Source organism: Macrosteles quadrilineatus, unplaced genomic scaffold, assembly GCF_028750875.1.
Source record: "Macrosteles quadrilineatus isolate MER2022 unplaced genomic scaffold, UCM_ALF_1.0 Scaffold_3__2_contigs__length_128488019, whole genome shotgun sequence".
Lineage (NCBI taxonomy): Eukaryota > Metazoa > Arthropoda > Insecta > Hemiptera > Cicadellidae > Macrosteles > Macrosteles quadrilineatus.
This window is the reverse complement of record NW_026542596.1, coordinates 78026679-78046604: the sequence shown is the minus strand read 5'-3', so window position 1 is coordinate 78046604 and position 19926 is coordinate 78026679. Positions and strand designations below refer to the sequence as shown.

Sequence of the window (19926 nt, the reverse complement as noted above, 5' to 3'; positions counted from 1 at the left end):
TAATATGGCCATTCATATCCTGGAACAAGACCAAAGAAAGGGTTCTGATAAGAGAAGTGAGGATGGAAGGGCTACCGACTACAGCACACGTCAGCGACTTGTCTTCTACCGGTGTCGGACCCCGTGTGTAATGTTTTAATGTATTGGCCAAGTAAAGTAAATGTTTTTTCGTACCGTTCGTGTGTTATGCGTTTTTGGGAAAAATTGGCGACCTTCACGTGAGGAAAATGTTTTTCACTTTTGTGGTCTTCCTTCCACCTGAAGATGTACTCCACGAGCACGAAACTGCAGTAGTGACAAACTACGCAAGGACCATATTGACAGATGTAAATTAAACAATTATTATTGTAGCAGTATGGTCCAGAGGCCACCGATAATGAGCCATAGATTGTTCGATTCCAGGTTCCATAATACTTATTATTATCATAGATAAAAAGTTTACCTTTTTTTTCATTTTAAAATAAAACAATAGATTTTTAAACTTGCGTTTACCTATGGTATGGTAACCAAAGAATAAAGCGCACATTTTTAAATCCACTCTAATATTAGTGAATAATTATTAGTCAGCAAATTAGTGCATTAAAACGTTAATAAAACTAATAACTCATTAAACATGTTTCAGATTATACAATGTGGTGTAAAAACTGGCACAGAATCATTATATATATTTGATATAGTTATTTCTGAACCAAGGCTCAAAGTGTAATTTCCGACGGCAAAAGTTATTGCATTTTTTCCTGTATCATGTATGTGTTCAGTCTAATGTATACAACTGCTTAATTTAAGATTCAAACATTAAAGCAATAATAATTAAGTAATTTCCCACTTTTAAATCCATGATGTATATATTATTTTTCCTATAATCCTGCGCCACTTCAGCTGAAATCGAACGGGTTGAAAAGGCTTTGTCGTCTGCTCCTGTTGTCTCCTCCTCCTCTGCCTCTGCGTCTTCTGCTATTATTCTGCTGCAGCAGCTGCAGTAGCTCGTTAGTCGTTAGCTTTAGCTTAGGTGGATAACTGATGGCGGATGAAAAGTGTCTTATTTCTTTTAACATTTTAATATTTTGACTGTAAACCTCTTTAAATTTGATTCCAAAACCTTAACAACAAATTTTAACGCAGTAAGCAAGAAGTTCGTTTCAGACTTGTTGGTAAACAAGTAAAGTTTCAAATTATAAATTCTTTTTAACTCTATCAATATTTTTTGTTACGAACATCTCGTCGTTGAATGTTCTAAGTGCTGTAAGTTGATTTCTAGACAAAAGTTACAGGATATGATGCCATCAAACCCGTACATTTGTGGGGATGGCGGTGGAAGCAGCGAGTGTGGATTAGGTGATGGAAATCCTCAAACTCGAAATCCACTTCTCTGCTATGTTTGTAATGACTACTACACTGAACCGTGTTTACTTGCATGCTATCACACTTTCTGTGCGAGATGTTTGAGAGGAAGAGTTATTGATGGAAAAATAACCTGTCCACTATGCAGGTAAATAACCTTTCCAGCTAGACAACTTAAGTATAATATTTAACAAATACCCTACACCAAACTAGTCCTATTGTGTTAGGAGTTCAAAAACCTTTTGCTTATTGAGACACATTAAAGGCGGTGACACACTATATCGATCTTTTCAGGGAGAAGGGAGGTAATTATCAGCAAAATTTCAATCCGGACATTTCCCCGAACAAGAGCAAGACCAGACTAGTTCTACCGAGCACGGCAAAAGCGAGTTTAGAGAGAGATGGAGAGCACGGAGGCAGTAATGTAATAAAACAGTAATTAAATATGAAATAACTTGTTACAGAATGATCATTAATACTTTAGTACTTTTAATACTAAATGGCGACCATACAAAGTAGGTATTTTAAGCCAAGTATGAATGGAGATGAGTGTAGGATGAGTGGCGCGATCTTGTAGTCTTGTTAGTGACTAATGCCGACATTCCTTAGACACAGCTGTTAATTAATAGCCCATAGGCCTACAGCTAATGGCAACTAAGGGACCTACAGTATATAGTGGAATCCGAACCACATTTTTGCCTTGGTATGTACGAATTGGTCTAATTATCAGGATGGTACTGCAGATAGTCGTAGTACTCATTTGTGCGGACCTTAATCCACACCAGGGAGTATTGCATCCACAGTGCATGTCTATAAATATCCACAATTCGTAACCTCCTAGTAGCAGGATTACAGGACGACACCACCCGTCCCAGTCAATTAATTGCCTTTAATAATATTATTGTTTATATTATTTTGAAAGAATTTAAGTATAACATCAATTACTGTACTTAATTATAGTTAAACATAATTGATATAATTTATTTAACGGATTCAACTTGTAAAATACATGTTCATTGTTCATCATAGACCAAACAAACCACAAAATTACAACATAGGGCCTAAATGAAATTTCTATAATATATAACGGTAAAATATTACCCAATATTTATTAATTTTACAAATTAATCAGTTTAATTTAATTTCCATATTAAATAAGAACTAGGCCTATCAACGCTAAAGCAGGCGGCCGCTCGGTGCAGCGCTAGCGACGGTGTACGGGGCAAAAATATACCGTGACACACTATCGTACATCACTCCGTACATCGGACCGATCTTTTCTTTGATCTTTCCCCAAAAAACCGCCTCTAGAACACTCGTCTCCTTGCTCGGCCTAATGTCTGGTTCGCCGTCTGCATCGGTGTACGGACCCCTGACACACTATGGAACATGCTCCCTTCGACCTCCCTTCCCCCTTCTCCCTGCTCGGTTCGGGGTCTTGTTTGGTGAAAAGATCGATAGTGTGTCACCCTCTTAGGCTAAATATCAACAATATTCAGTGCAATTCAGTTGGAATACATTTAATACAGTTATAGGGCCTACAATTATATCATAAATTGATTACAATTTGTATATAGCCTACTGTGGCGGTTCTAGGACCTTGTCAAGGAGGGGGCCTACTGGGGGCTTGGTGGGTGTGGAGCCCCCCCCCCCCCCCCAATAAAGCAGGGGGTCCAAGCCTTCAAGCCATGAGTTGAACTGACTTTCTATAGCCATTTTTAACACCTAAAACCGTGCCAAATTGACCATAAACTCCCATTTCACCTGTTGTTTGTCTTGAGCAAATAGACATTTAAACAATTCAAATATGACGATTGCATTCATGAATTTCAAAACACACTGTAGACTACGGCCATATCCTCCTAAAAGCCGTTGGGTGACTTTCTACAGCCAGTTTTAACGTCTAGAACTGTGTGCAAAACCTCCCATTTCCCCATTTATTTGTCATGAATAAGAAGATATTTTTAAAACTAACTACGACGATTGCATTCATAAATCGCAAAACATATTGTAGGCTATGACCATATCCTCCTAAAAGCTTTTTACTGACTTTCTAAAGCTATTATTAATGTGTATATCTGTGTCCAACTGTCCAAAAACCTCTCATTTCACCTGTTATTTGTCTTTGTCATGAGCAAGTAGAGATTTTAACGACACACTTGCATTAATGAATTTCAAAACAATGGTAGGCAAACTGTAGACTATGAAGCCATATCCCCTATAAGCCGTTTGGTGACTTTATAAAGCCCTATCTCTATCGGCAAGAACTGTGCCCAATTGTCCTAAAACCTTCCATTTCACCTTTTATGTCATTCAAGCAAGTAGATACATTTTTTAACCTTATGTTTTCCTCCATTTCATAGATCTGTCACAATATGTATAGTAGGCCTATTGAATTCAGTAATAGAATTGACTATATAAATTTTAACACTAGTGTTGTTTATATAGTCAATGGTAATTGCTACTGGTGCTACCGCTTGCTGATTGATGCCTGTGTAAAGTTAGTGAAATGAAATGAAATGAAAAATGAAATGAAAAAGTGCTTTATTGTACAAATTACATAATAGTCTACCTCCATATGTACAACATATACAACACTAACTTGCACATAAAATAAAATACATAGGTACTGCTAAAATAAAAACCTAACACTTATTAAACAATGGTCAATGTTGACCGTCTGTTTGGTTGGCAACATACATACCTTCTCCTTACCAAACAAAAAAAAAACAATTCCAACAGTACAGTAATATAAAAGAAAATACCCCCGCCGCAGCAAACCTGCCGACTAAGCGAATTTCCATTTGTCCGAATTGATTTTCAGTTAAATATATTTTAATAACATTAGGTTTAACGAGTACCTAGGTTTGGTGCTACAAGGAAACTAATAAAGTGTGTTTTTGAGTAAAATGTTGATAGCTTAGTACAAAATAAATAAATTTGCCAAGTTTGATCAAAATATATCCATAAACAAGCAAAATACAACATTTGACAATATTCTCCATAAGAATAACATGGGAATTTTAAATTTACAATTTTTTAAATTTTCTCCGTTACTAATAATCGAACAAAAATACTGTTATATACTAAATTATTTGTTTTTTTAAGCTCTTTAAAAAGGTCTAAAGAGAAATCGGGAAATTTTGTGTTTTGAGGGTCAAAAGTGAGAAAAACCAATTTTTACCCCATAAAACCCCCCGTAAAGCCCCGTTCCCATGGTCCGATCGTGCTGGTTTGCGAACTCATTCAAGTTTATCCCGCTTTACACCTTTAAACCAAATTTCATCAAAATCGGACAAAAATTACTCAAGTTATCGCGTTCACGGACGTATATATATATATATATATATATATATATATATATAAGTCTATATATATATATATATAAGTCTATATATATATACATATATAAAAATTTGAACGAATGGTGTTTTTGGCCTCTGGGGACATCAAAATGAAAAAGTAAATCGGTCCCGGGTCTAGGTCTTACCGTGCCACCTACGGTAATAGCTACTTCCCTATAGGGAAATTCGCTAAAAAAACAATAATTTATACACTTTTAACTTCATTTACAAAAATATTTTTTTTTATATATATACATAAGGAAAAAATAAATAAGTAACGTCTAACTATGGTATATGCAGCAGAGAGTCGTATTAAAAATTAAATTCTTGGATTAAATCCCATCTATAAAACCAAGCCTCCCTTAAAAATTTACAGAAAAAACTCCAATCCTCCCCATTTAAATATGAAATAAACTCAGCTTGAGCCAAGAAATGTCTACCCAACCATTTAAATCTGTGTAAAGTTAGTGGCTATCAGACAATTTGACAACCAACTATGGAACATCAGGAAATCAGCTGTTTCCCCGTCCCCGCTCGGCACTCGCCTTTGCCCTAGCATGTCAATAGCTGACTGCTGTAAAAAATAGATGATGCGTACAACTTTCCATAGTGTAATATTGTTTTATTTGTTGTGCTATTTTCCACTAAGTTTATCTATGTAGAACTAATACTACTCCTGCCATCGCTTATTAAGTTTAATAAAAACAACATTGATGTCTGTTTTATTAGGCCGGCCACACACAGAACCAGGCGGGTCGGGGCGCGACAGGGCACGACGAGACGCCTGACTTAAGCCCTGTCTTGTTGCTGTCACACACAGAATGAGGCAGGACACGTCAAGTAAAAAGTTTAGCCCCCATAAAGCTGAAAATTAATATGGGATTTTTTATTTCTGAGCCTTGAGAAGATTTGACTTTATACTTGGGAGCAGAATAGAAAACAAAATTTAAAGTCATACCTCCAGAGGGGTGGTTTTTGAAACCCTTAAGATATGAACGTTGGCCCTCTCTTTCCTCAGTTATCAATACCAAGATAAATTATTAGTTATTCAACTACTGTAGTAATATCATCACTAGTCTGTAGTCTTATCAAAGGGTGTAATCTTTGGTCGTATAAATTGTTACAGTCTTGTATGTAAATTGAATCAGTTGTAAAATGATCCTTATCAAAATTAGCCTTTAAGGGAATAAATCACATGACCGCGCATGCGCAGAAAGTTTTGCCCGGCAGCGACTTGCCTCGGGGCATAATTTTGGAGACCTTCGCATTTTGCCCTGAGGGCGCCCGGGGGCGTCTTTTCGACGTGCCCTGCCTCGCCCGGTCCTGTGTGTGGAGCTCCATAAGCGCTTGTGCAATTCCCGTCGCACAAGACGCCCCGGGGCAAAATGCCCTGTCGCGCCCCGCCTTGCCTGGTTCTATGTGTGGCCGGCCTTATGTTTAAATTTATTTCTCCAGGGTCCAAGGGGGGCTTTAGCCCCTGTAGCCCCCCCCCCCTTGGAACCGCCACTGATAGCCTATTTCATAACAATAACATGGACATATAATTAATGAACTCATAAAGCTTATGGTATGAAGCTGTGAAGAATCAATTGGCACATAGTTTTTTGTGATATGTGAAGGAATTATAAATTTGCAAAATTATTATTAAGTTATTACTGTTATTTTTGTTAGGCCAACACTTTTGCATTGAGACATTGTAATTGAAATATTAAATCTATTCCGTAATACTACCGTATATAAAAATTAGACAACAAATGTCAATGCTGTCAAGTCATTTATTTTGTTTTGTGAACAATATTTTTAACTCAACATTTTTTTGCACACAACTTATGATTTTTTCAGAAATCAGTTGCAATTTTGTACAAGTGTGTTAGAATTTTGAGGGGATTATGTTTGTGTATTGGATAAAAAACAGAATTCTGCAAGAACAAAGGTAAAAGGCCTAAACAAGGTAAATAATTCAATTTTCTAGTACTTGCCACTCGGAAAATAAATAAAACAAATTTCATAGCCTATCAAATTGTATATTGGGTAGCAATAGTGATGTCACTTTGGGTAGGCTAACATATATTCTAGCGTCTTGGGGTCCTGGTCAAAAACCAATGAGGACCTCTTTTGCGAAGGAGTGGGGGGGCGTGATGTCACTTTCTTCTCTTGAGGGAACACCAATACGGCAATGATACGAAGTACTGCCATTTGGTGATCGTGGTGTAGTGGATAGAGTATTTAGCTCATGTCCATGGACAGGATCGAATCCCACCGGTGACACTAACTTTTTGAGAAAGATTTTGCTTAGAATGTGATTACTTGTTAACTGAATATCTTTAGTTAGAATTTGATGCATTTATAATTTTATTTTATGAACAGAACTATTTTTTCGATTAGTAAACCTTTATTTGATTTTTATCTTATATCTCTTTTATATTATCAGCAAGTTTGGTTAGTTATGTAAGGTTATGAAAGTTAAACTTAAAATTAAAATTAATTTTTATAATTTTTCTTAAACTGACGTGAGGGGCTCTCCCGTAATCCCCCCCTCCTTCGCACTTGGTTCTCATTGGTTTTTGACCAGCCGCCTGAGACAGGCCTATTATTGTAATCAATCTTATGTTATTCCAGCCAATCCACCCAGCTAAAGGACAATTCCTCAGTTCCACAAACAGATCTACTGATGCGTCAGCTGATAGAGCTGTACAATGCAGAGAACCCTCCCTGTGCCAATTGCGATAAGCGTGATCGCTCCTCCATGTACTTCTGCAGCACTTGCGGTCAGTTGTTGTTTTAAACCAAATTGAAATTTGGGTCAAACTAAATTAAAATAATAAGCCTATAGTAACAAATTTAATTATGAGAATAATAATTACTTATAATTCTTGTAATTGAAATAAAATGGCTACCATACGAAAATAAGTACTTTAAGACAAATGAATGGAGATGAGTGTAGGATGAGTGGCACGATCTTGTAGTCTTCTTACATAGGTACTGACTGACTAAGGATGTTCCATAGACAGGTCTGTTAATTTAACACATTCGCTGCGATGGGTCCCCAGTGACGCATGGCGTGCCGTGGCACGAGACGGCTGCGTCACCGGGGACACAGCATGCAATGCATTGTTTGCCCAGTTAATATGGCTCAGGATCTAGCTGAGGACGGTTGGTACACGTTAGTATTGTAATTAACGAATTGGTCTAATTTTGAGGATAGTACTGTGGATAGTCGTAGTACTCACTAGTGCGGACGTTAATCCACACCAGGGAGCAACGCATCCACAGTGCATGCTTATAACCCTCCGAGTGTCATGCGTCGCTGCAGCGACTCACGAACACTGTTTACGGCAAAGGCTCTATGACTGACTGAATCGGATTGAACTGGATCGAGTTAGGTATCGTTCTTTTCGTTAAATTATAAGCTTTCTCCAGAGGTCTGTCTCAGCGCTGTAGGTTCTCCAAGCCGATCGTAATTGTAGCAGACAGCTGACGTGCGTATTTGTAAACAGTTTGGTTATCCTCGGACCGATGACTGATGTGTTTTATTACGTTTATCATTGTTTTAGTGTTAAAAATCAAAAGTAGTGATATACGTGGTGCATTATAAGAAGATTTAAGTGATTTTGAAGGGCTGGTTGATGATCCTGAAGAAGTAGGTAGTGATATTGATGTAAATTATCAGCCAGATTCCTAGCTATGGTTAGGCTATGCATTCTTAGCTAAACGCAATGTACTGAAATCTGTTTTTCACTCATAACTTATTTATTTGATAACTTACCTCACTATATGATTATATATTTGTAATCCTCATAAAATGTAGAACAAAGTGGCTATTTTCAAATATTTATAGGCCTACAATTTATACAATTTCATTGAGCGCGAACTTATTATTTTTTTTGAACATTTTCCAAAATATTTTTTTTTTACCTAAAAAAATTTTTTTAAACAAATGTTCCTTATGTTTTATATATAATATTGAAGCCCATGATTTTCCAAACAAAATGGTATATAGAACAGTATAATTAACATTGTTTTTAAGCTTCTCAGATCCGTTTTAATAAAACCTTGCAAATGAGCTAAAAATAGGCAGACATTAAGGCCAAAACAAGGGACACTCGGAGGGTTATATATCCACAATTCATGACCTCCTAGTAGCTGGATTACAGGATGACGCCTCCGTCCCAGACTAACTGAAAAAAAGGCTATTTCTGTGTCTTAACTTGGGCTAACCTGAGATGGCATAGACGATGGGGGTGGCATAGACGAGTGGTCTACATGGTGTTATCAGCTAAACACAAAATTTTGAAAATATTAAGAGATTCATCAAGCCCATTTGAATCAAGAAGTACACCCATCTTTGTTTATTAATTTGTCTTTCCGTGGTGAGGAAAGTCACCACCAAAGGGTCCTATTTTTATCATAGTTTGGTGTGTGTGAAGAATCAACCTATCTGTGACAAAGATAAATAATAGACAACTAAATAAATTTACACCAATTTCTCCAAGGGGCAAGTCGAGGTCCTAAGGCGCTTTATCCAGATGTGTCGGATTGTCAACCAAAGACCTTAGGGACTAAAGTCTCTCTACCAATCGACCACAGCTTGCACCTCACCAATAACCCATGCTTCATCTGTTTCTTTAGCACCAAACATGAACAGCATGATGCCTTGCCTATGGGATTAAATTCCTCAAATTAAAAAATTCTAACTTTTTCTATCTTAGCATGTAAATTAGTATTTTTATTGTATCCAAATTTGTTATTCAAAAGCAATATTTTGTTACGTTTTTGTTCAATCTAACCTCTGGCAGATATGTTAAAAAAAAACTATTCAATTACCGGTACATCACACAACTCAGGTAATAATCAGATGTAAATTTAATGTAAAAGTAACAATAATGTGCGATAAAGTTTGATTTGATGCCAGTATGCCTATATGTTATTTAATCATATTCTCATTACAGGCCAGGCTTTATGCAACCAATGTCGGGAAAACACACATCGAGCAAAGATGTTCTCTACTCATGACATTGTTCACATGTCTAAATGCTCAAAGGAAGTGCATAGGAGGGTGAGTGTCCCAAAACTTGTAAATAAAACCTTAAAATGTTTTATCCACCAAGTTTTAACTGGTGGAATACTTATACAGTACTGATCATTTCATATTTAATGAGATTTTTTGTTAATGAGATAGAACAAATAGTAGAGAAGAAACAAGCAAACTCTTAGTCTGAAACAGCTGATCAAATTTGTTTATTATCTTCCTTTATTTACAACTGTTATTATTAAGCCCAAAAGAGCATTTGTAGAAGAATTTTATGATTATTATATCAATTAGGGATCCAAAAAATTAGATTTGTTGAGGCCTGTTTTTGGGTGGAGTGCCCCCTTAAATTTTTTCCGAGATCCAAAGTTGAATTTTACAAACTATTTTATATATTAAGAAGCCTAAGAATGTATAGTAGAGATGTAAGTTGATAGGTTTTTATCAAGTTTTATACTATCCATTAAATTTATTTGCTTTATCTCATTTTTTAAATACTCCCGTGTGTAAATATCCAATACTCGCTATAGTTCGACACTCCATTAGTCCACAAAGTGTCGAGCTATGGAGGTTCTACTGTATCACATAATATTGAAAGAAACGATTGGTGTCTCTGCAGTGTTCTGTCCACGGAGAGCAGTACATCATGTTCTCCATGTCCCAGCGCAACATGTTGTGTGTCAATTGTTTCCGAGACACTCCTGCCGAGGCTAGGCTTCATTGTGTGGATATAGACACTGCTTACACTCAGTGCTCCAAGAAACTTGAATCCTCACTTCTGGTAATTATCAGAGTAAAGTATGCTTGCTTATTAATTAATGCTTAGTATGCTTTATTGTGCTTAGTATGCTTGCCTATTAATAATATTGGCATACCTAGCAAATATGTAGTCTAACACTCTATACTTGTAGGCTATATCCTTAACAATATATGCTGACCTATTCCAACTTCAGGAGTAGGTTTTTTTTTCATTAAAGGAAGTTTTAATGAGTTCATTCAGTTTCTCTTCTGTATTTTCCATGGCCTACCTGTACTTCTTCAAGCTAGCTGCTATCCTCCTTATTCTTAAAATAAAAAAATTCAGACTGCACAAGTTTAAGTCATAAGCATAAAATAAAATCATAGAGATGAATAGTTTTTTGCATGATAATTTATACTGCAGTAAGGTTGTTCAGTGATCGGACGGTATCGAAAAATTCAATGCATGGTTACCGTTTCTTGGGAAAAGTACTTATTCAAAGAACAAAAAATGTTGGTACTGGTAATTCGGTACCAACAGGGCTCAGGCCTATGGGCGGCACAGTTATGAGATGATAGCTGCGTTCCGTGGCATCTGATGAATTGGTGAGTGGCAACAGAAATAGCAATCTTCTGTGGGCTGGTGCGGTGAGCTATTATACAGTAGGGTGGGGTGTCAGATATGTAAATCTGTCTCTGATAGCTCCAGCAAGTTTTGGGAAAGGGGTGCCAAAATGGGAAATTGTACTGGTAGAGATTTACCATCAGTAGGTCCTGGTCAAAGTAAAGGGAAGTAAGTGTGTAATTTAGAGCTTCAAGAGGAAGGATGCAAAAACTTTACAACCATGGAGGTTTCCAAAATAGCAAGTCCAAGTGCTCTACTGCGTTTTCACAACCGTCCAAAAAAATGTTATTGGATGATCTTTACTTCATAACTGAGAGTTATAATTGTGTAATTGCTGCTTACAGTCAGTAAGAGATATCCAGACGTCGGTGCATGAGGGAGTGATGGCTTATCGTAATCTGCTGGAAGAACTTCAACGGAACACAGACGCCGAGAAGATGACGATCCACTCGTTCTCTCAAGGGATGCAAGAAGCTATCAACAAGACTCAGTCATCCATGGTATTGGAAGTTCAAAGGTTAGCAAACCACAGCAGCTGTGAATAGTAATGTGACAATTTTAAAATTCATATTTAAAAAAACTAAAGTAATTGAGTGTTTGGTAAGTCAGTGGTTCAGGCGGTAAAGTGAATCCTATGGTTCGTTTCTTGGTGCTATCACTTATTTTTATCAGTACAGTTCATTCTCCTACTGTCTGGGCTCACCCCTTGCTTCGCTTGACAATTGGGTACTTTGGTATTATACCGACCACACCTAATAATTATAAACTAATCTAACCTTACCTAAGGATGGTTGGGTTAGGTGAGGTTAGGAAGATTTTGTCATTTAAACTAATTTAAATATTATTTGGATGACGATTTATCGTTGTGGTTGGTATAGTACCAAAGTACTGATGGTTGATACATTCTATGCACAGGGGTTGAAAACTTCTGTTTAGAAGTATATTTTCTGTGTTTATTAATTATGATCCAATTACCTAACTGCAACTAGCTGCCTTGGTCATTTGACATTAATTGTGACCTGGCTGAAGAATCTGGTGTCCTTAGTGTGTGGGGGGAGCGTTGGACTTCAGACCCTGAGGTCCCAGGTTCAAATTTCCCCAATTGCCAATGGATTTTATCTAAGTGATCATGCCGCAACACCTAGGTCTAGCCTGAAGTAATATGCAAAACAATCCCAGGCTCGTACCTAGCGTAGGACGAAAAAAGTGTGTTACACACCTTTCATGCAGTATGTATTAAAAAAGAAATGGATCCAAACAATTTTTAAAAAATATTGAAAGAGTTTTTTATAAATTTAGCAATTTATTCTTTTGAAGATTTTACACCTCCCTAAGTTGCTATGATGGTTGACATTATCTTACTAGATTTATAATATGTATTTTGTTGTTTTTATCCTGTTGAACCTGTGTGATTATTTTGATAATTTTTACTGTACAATGTGCATAAAAATGAATACAGATATTTGATTTGATATATTCTATTCCTCCAATTCATCTTTTTCAATTATGCAACATAAGTGTTCGAAATAAAAGGAAATTAAAACCCTTCTTCATTAAGGCGAAATAAGAACCTAATGGTCCTGCCTTACAGTTATCTACTTACAGTTACAGCACAGTTTTTGAACAGTACTTGTAACCAGTGATTCGATGTACTGTATATTTTGGTTGTTACAGGCAGTTTGAGGGTAAGGAACGTCTGTTCAAGAACAGCTTAGTGGCGTTGAGTACAGTGTTGCCTATTCTACACATGCACCTGCTTCTCTGCCAGAGTTTCATGACCTCTGCCAACAAGTTCCAATTCCTTGACCTTGCTTATCCGATGATGGATCGACTCTCATCCGTGTCTCAGCTATCCCAGCCCCTCAGGTAAGTATTGATAAGTAAACGTAAATGTAATCTATTTGTTGGGAAAGCCATGAGGCAATTTAGGAAGTTTTATTTCTGAGAAAATTAAACTTTTTTCCCTCAATTATCCGACAGATAACTAGCCGGGAGGGTGCTGGATTTTTAAGATTGCTTTGTTTTAATGCACTTGATCAAGATTAAATATGACTATTATTTTCCAATGTGGTAGTATTAACTATTATGCACTAGCTGGCCTGACCTAATGTAGTTTTATGTCAAATGCTTGTTCATTAACAAGATGAGCTCGTTGGCATCGCTCAATCACGTCCTGATTGAAGTTCGTTCGCTATGCTCTCCTATTGGTTGGAGATCGTTCGCTGAGCTCACTCGCCTTTAGGTTAAGCTCGTTCGCTAGCACTAAGGAACACAACAAAAAAAGAATTATCTATTTCGGTGCACTATTCTCGAGTTATGGAATGCCATCAAAAAAGGGATTCATTTTTATCCTATACTCTAATACGAGCAATGTTTGCTTGTATGTATGTATGCTTGCTTGCTTGCAAAAAAGATCTCGAATACGGCTCCGACGATTTTCTTCAAATGTTGTAAATAGTTTATTTCTGGCCTAAAAACGAGTTTACTGCAGTTAGAACTGCCAACAAAAATCGAATTACGTAGAAAAATGAAACTGAAAATCACATTTTTTAACATTAGTCTTATGGGTTGCTAGGTAACCATGTTGGCTGAATTAAATAACAAGGAAAAAGTAAACAAAAGACTTGAAGTTGTGGCATGTGTTCGTAATAAGCCAACTACCCACAGTATACTAGCAAATTATAAATACAGTACAAAAGGAAAATAATCCCTTGTTAATATTTAGCAAAGATTATACTGAAGATTACTCGATATTATTGTAGTCAAGGGTAGCAGTGCGAAGTCTGGGATCTGTTTATGACGATTAGATTATGGTATCTGCAATCCTAAATTGCTATGGGAAGGGAAGGAAAAAGGTCCGCGACGTAGGGAGAGGTGAAGGAAGTAGTAAAGGCAATCATAAAATGCTATGGGAATAGAGGGAAACAGGTCCGTGACGTAGGAAGTGATAAGGAAGTAATAAAGGCGAGCGGTCCGGAGTGTGGGGACTGTTTATGACGATAAGATTAGGGTATGGGCAATCCTAAAATGCTATTAGAAGGGAGGGAAACAGGTCCGTGACGTAGGAAGTGGTGAAGGAAGTAGTCAAGGCGAGTAGTCCGGAGTTTGGGAACTGATTATGACGATTAGATTAAGGTATCTGCAATCCTAAAATGCTATTAGAAGGGAGGGAAACAGGTCCGCGACGTAGGAAGTGGTGAAGGAAGTAGTCAAGGCGAGCTGTCGGTAATGTGGGAACTTTTTATGACGATTAGATAAGGGTAAGGAAAAACCTAAAATGCTATGGGAAGAGAGGGAAACAGGTCCGTGACGTCGGAAGTGGTGAAGGAAGTAGTCAAGGCGAGCTGTCCGGAGTGTGGGAACTGTTTATGACGATTAGATTAAGATATTTGCAATCCTAAAATGCTATGGGAAGGGATGGAAACAGGTCCGCGACGTAGGAAGTGGTAAAGGAAGTAGTCAAGGCGAGTAGTCCGGAGTGTGGGAACTGATTATGACGATTAGATTATGGTATCTGCAATCTTTAAATATAATGGGAAGGGAGGTAAACAGGTTTGCGACGTAGGAAGTGGTGAAGGAAGTAGTCAAGGCGAGCTGTCCGGAGTGTGGGAACTGTTTATGACAATTAGATAAGGGTATGGGCAATCCTAAAATGCTATGGGAAGGGAGGGAAATAGGTCCGCGACGTAGGAAGTGGTGAAGGAAGTAGTCAAGGCGAGCTGTCCGGAGTGTGGGAACTGTTTATGACGATTAGATTAAGGTATCTGCAATCCTAAAATGCTATGGGAAGGAAGGAAAACAGGTCCGCGACGTAGGAAGTGGTGAAGGAAGTAGTCAAGGCGAGCTGTCGGTAATGTGGGAACTTTTTATGACGATTAGATAAGGGTAAGGGAAAACCTAAAATGCTATGGGAAGAGAGGGAAACAGGTCCGTGACGTAGGAAGTGGTGAAGGAAGTAGTCAAGGCGAGTGGTCCAGAGTGTGGAAACTGTTTATGACGATTAGATTAAGGTGTCTGCAATTCTGAAATGCTATGGGAAGGGAGGAAAACAGGTCCGCTATGTTGGAAGTGGTGAAGGAAGTAGTCCATGCGAGCTGTCCAGAGTGTGGGAACTGTTTATGACGATTAGATTAAGGTATTTGCAATCCTGAAATGCTATGGGAAGGGAGGAAAACAGGTCCGCGACGTAGGAAGTGGTGAAGGAAGTAGTCAAGGCGAGCTGTCGGTAATGTGGGAACTTTTTATGACGATTAGATAAGGGTAAGGGAAAACCTAAAATGCTATGGGAAGAGAGGGAAACAGGTCCGTGACGTAGGAAGTGGTGAAGGAAGTAGTCAAGGCGAGTGGTCCAGAGTGTGGGAACTGTTTATGACGATTAGATTAAGGTGTCTGCAATTCTGAAATGCTATGGGAAGGGAGGAAAACAGGTCCGCTATGTTGGAAGTGGTGAAGGAAGTAGTCCATGCGAGCTGTCCAGAGTGTGGGAACTGTTTATGACGATTAGATTAAGGTATTTGCAATCCTGAAATGCTATGGGAAGGGAGGGAAACAGGTCCGCGACGTAGGAAGTGTTGAAGGAAGTAGTCAATGTGAGCTGCCTGGAGTGTGGGAACTGTTTATGACGATTAGATTAAGATATTTGCAATCCTAAAATGCTATGGGAAGGGAGGGAAACAGGTCCGCGACGTAGGAAGTGGTAAAGGAAGTAGTCAAGGCGAGTAGTCCGGAGTGTGGGAACTGATTATGACGATTAGATTATGGTATCTGCAATCTTTAAATATAATGGGAAGGGAGGTAAACAGGTTTGCGACGTAGGAAGTGGTGAAGGAAGTAGTCAAGGCGAGCTGTCCGGAGTGTGGGAACTGTTTATGACAATTAGATAAGGGTATGGGCAATCCTAAAATGCTATGGGAAGGGAGGGAAACAGGTCCGAGACGTAGGAAGTGGTGAAGGAAGTAGTCAAGGCGAGCTGTCCGGAGTGTGGGAACTGTTTATGACGATTAGATTAAGGTATCTGCAATCCTAAAATGCTATGGGAAGGAAGGAAAACAGGTCCGCGACGTAGGAAGTGGTGAAGGAAGTAGTCAAGGCGAGCTGTCGGTAATGTGGGAACTTTTTATGACGATTAGATAAGGGTAAGGAAAAACCTAAAATGCTATGGGAAGAGAGGGAAACAGGTCCGTGACGTCGGAAGTGGTGATGGAAGTAGTCAAGGCGAGTGGTCCGGAGTGTGGGAACTGTTTATGACGATTAGATTAAGGTGTCTGCAATTCTGAAATGCTATGGGAAGGGAGGAAAACAGGTCCGCTATGTTGGAAGTGGTGAAGGAAGTAGTCAATGCGAGCTGTCCAGAGTGTGGGAACTGTTTATGACGATTAGATTAAGGTATTTGCAATCCTGAAATGCTATGGGAAGGGAGGAAAACAGGTCCGCGACGTAGGAAGTGGTGAAGAAAGTAGTCAAGGCGAGCTGTCCGGAGTTTGGGAACTGTTTATGACGATTAGATTAAGGTTTTTGCAATCCTAAAATGCTATGGGAAAGGAGGGAAACAAGGTCCGCGACTTAGGAAGTGGTGACGGAAGTAGTCAAGGCGAGTAGTCCGGAGTGTGGGAACTGTTTATGACGATTAGATTATAAGGTATCTGCAATCTTTAAATGCAATGGGAAGGGAGGGAAACAGGTTTGCGACGTAGGAAGTGGTGAAGAAAGTTGTAAAGGCGAGTAGTATGGAGCGTGGGAACTGTTTATGACGATTAGATTAAGGTGTCTGCAATTCTGAAATGCTATGGGAAGGGAGGAAAACAGGTTCGCTACGTTGGAAGTGGTGAAGGAAGTAGTCAATGCGAGCTGTCCAGAGTGTGGGAACTGTTAATAACGATTAGATTAAGGTATCTACAATCCTAAAGTGCTATAGGAACGGAGGGAAACAGGTCCATGACGTAGGAAATGGTGTAGGGCGTAGTAAAGGCGAGCCGTGTGGAGGTTGGGAATGGATTTATGTATCTCCAATACTAAGACTGCTTTCAGAGTGAACTAATGATTTTCCCCGAGCAAAGCTCGGTCCCCAGGTACTTAATATAGATTTGAAATAATTAGCAAATGAGCCACTATCTTGAGTAGATTGTGTGCTTCCACCCTCTATTTTTACTAACTATGGTTTTATTTCAGGATTTATTGTTAGGTTTGACTAATAAACATTACAGTTCTCGTAGTTTTTGTTTTGTAATTTTTATCTTTAGTTTGTGAACTATTCTTGCCATATATTAATACTTTCTCATGTTAGGAGAGAATCAAATTCCAGATCCCAAAACACCGCGACAACTTTACCAACCGTGATGGAAATGTCCGTGATAATTCCTTAAATAACATATAGGCCTATTTTTTATTGTATGTACGGGGAACGAGCTGGTCAAGTGGTTAGAGCGCGGGACTTCGGTCCGAGAGGTCCCAGGTTCAAATTTTATCTAAATGATATTGCCGCAACCCCTAGGTCTAGTCTGAAGTAATGTGAAAAACAATTTCAGGCTCGTGCCTAGCGCTCTAGGTAAAAAAAAAAATGTATTGTATAAAAATGTATTTTAATTTTATGTTATAGTCGTTTGAGAAAAATGTATTTATTTGTATTTGAGAGAAATGTCTATAAAATTGGAGATGTATGTAAAATAAATAAACTCACCAACTACCAAAAATGAACTTCAAACAAAGAAATGTAGTAATATACCATTGTTGTTAATGTTTCAGACCGGTTCAGTCCGCACAGATCCGCACCAACTACAGATCAGAGTTCGCTCACAGTCTGGAGCCGTGGATTGGTAAACTGGCAGCATCTCACCATCAACACCCCCATCCCCCACCTCGCCCTCCTCCTGAAAACCAGCCCCACTCTACAGGTCAGAAACTACTACAATACTAAAATATATATTTGAAAGCATAAAAAAGACTTACAAATATTGTGTCACTCAAATACAAGTTTACTAAAACAATCTCATTGTAGTGCATTGGTCCTACTTATGTTAAAAGCGCTTAGTTTAGAAAAGAAAAACATCAGTTTTGTTAATATCCTTAACTATACCCCATTCACAACATTTATGTGATTTTAGGGGAAGAAATCTATCCCCTCCACTTGAACCTACTTTTTAAAATAATAGCTCAACAGCTGAGGTTTGCCAAAATATAAATCAGCTGCACCATATATATTAGGTAAAAAAAGTAGTGGGGGAACTTCCCCCTCGAACCGTCGAAATTTTGTGAACGGAGTATAAACCACATTTTTAGTAAAGGCTAGCTCATGTCAAAAGAAAACATTTATCTCATGACCAATTCTATGATTCTGAGTGGCTATTACCTTAATTAGGACTAGTGGAATCTATACAGTAGGCCAACCACATGACTGTGTTAAAAGTAAAAGCCTACTGAATAGTTCCCACATGTCCTAGCTTCCTAATAATAATGGATTTTCTTTCAAAGTATAAGAGTAAGTAAGCATACATTGTTTAGGGCAAGGAAGTGGAGGTGGTGAAGGAACGAGTTTGCCATCCTCAGGAACAGTCCCTCCCCTCCACCCACCCAGCCGCAAGCAACACTCGGCACTCAAGGCCAAGGCACTCGAGGGGGAAGGTCCATTTTCCAACCACTGTCGCAGCTTCGACACTCAGATGAAGGTCAGTTTGATAATATCTTCTCGATTCCGATATAAGACTACAGTTATACTTGGCAACTCGGTTGTCACCACCTGGTTGCTTCAACAAAGAATAAAAATACCCCCGCCACAGCAAAACTGCAGACTTAGCGAATTTACATTTACCTGGCTAATTCTACTAAAATATTCCCTTAAAGTCATTAGATTATTTCCTATTCAAATAACAAGAGTTTCATCCCATGAGTAAAATATGTCTACATTTATTCAAGTAATTGAGTATTAGGCAGTTCTTCCAGCGGTCATTTGGGCAAACTGCAGTGAGAAATCTGGTTTTTATTTTGCTGGGATCACAGTTTCTGCCTCTATTAATAAGGATTCACATTATTTGTGGTTTTATGTTTTTTCAATTCTTTCTGTAAGCGGATGATTGGCAATTTGGTTGATTAGGGTTTGCATAATTAGAGTTCTACAGTACTGGTAAAAAAACAAAATTACATTTGTTGAAATAATCTTGATGATAATTTCTCAAATATATAATCAGATAATTGTTAAATAGAATAATAGTGAACAATTTGATTCCTGTACTGAGGTATTTTGTTATTGCATTTATTCTTTACAAAATGGTGTATTATGAGAACAACTCAGTTGGTAAATGTTGTAAATGTTTTTATTCTTTTGTATTTCACAGGAGCTGGGCATGAAGTTGAACAATGTGCGAGAACGCCTGATGGATCTGCAGAGAGACGTGACAGTGTTGCGTCGCGCCGCTACGCCACCGCTCGCCAAGCGTCACTCGAGCATTGCACGCGACTGTGAGCGGCTTGACGACACTCTACAGCGCTACCACGTGGAGCTTGACCGTCTCAGGTCTGTGTTTGATACTCTGTGGCAGGAACAACTGTATAGGATACACGTGGAGCAGGACATCTTCCGCACTCAGGTGTGTACCATCGATCACATTATTGATCCAAATTAGTCAATCTCAGCCACTGTCTCAACCCGTTCAATCAGTTGCTTCAGTTTGTACTTGAATTGATCAGGTTAGTATATGGATTTATTTTTATTTAGTTTTTATTTCTTTTTTTATTTTTTATGGATAGGTACACTATTTTTACAGAATGTCTTTGTGACATATAAAACAACTAATACAAGTACATAAGTAGTGAAAAAAAAAAACTGGAGAAAACAAGATTTCAAGAACAAGACGTAA

The 19926-nt window shown here is 38.3% G+C and overlaps 1 protein-coding gene across 4 annotated transcripts in view; it reads left to right on the top strand.

Annotated features, from left to right (window-relative positions):
* Positions 1-1084: 1084 nt before the first annotated feature.
* The window catches only part of LOC128989740 (RING finger protein 207-like), a 35178-nt gene continuing 16336 nt past the window's right edge, over positions 1085-19926 (top strand). For all 4 annotated transcript variants that reach the window (XM_054411769.1, XM_054411768.1, XM_054411767.1 and 1 more), the window contains exons 1-9: positions 1085-1489; positions 7305-7453; positions 9635-9741; positions 10334-10495; positions 11422-11594; positions 12752-12943; positions 17819-17967; positions 18575-18738; positions 19405-19656. In XM_054411769.1, coding sequence (XP_054267744.1) covers positions 1275-1489; positions 7305-7453; positions 9635-9741; positions 10334-10495; positions 11422-11594; positions 12752-12943; positions 17819-17967; positions 18575-18738; positions 19405-19656 — 1563 coding nt within the window. In that variant the 5' untranslated portion in view covers positions 1085-1274. The remainder of the gene's footprint in view (positions 1490-7304; positions 7454-9634; positions 9742-10333; positions 10496-11421; positions 11595-12751; positions 12944-17818; positions 17968-18574; positions 18739-19404; positions 19657-19926) is intronic.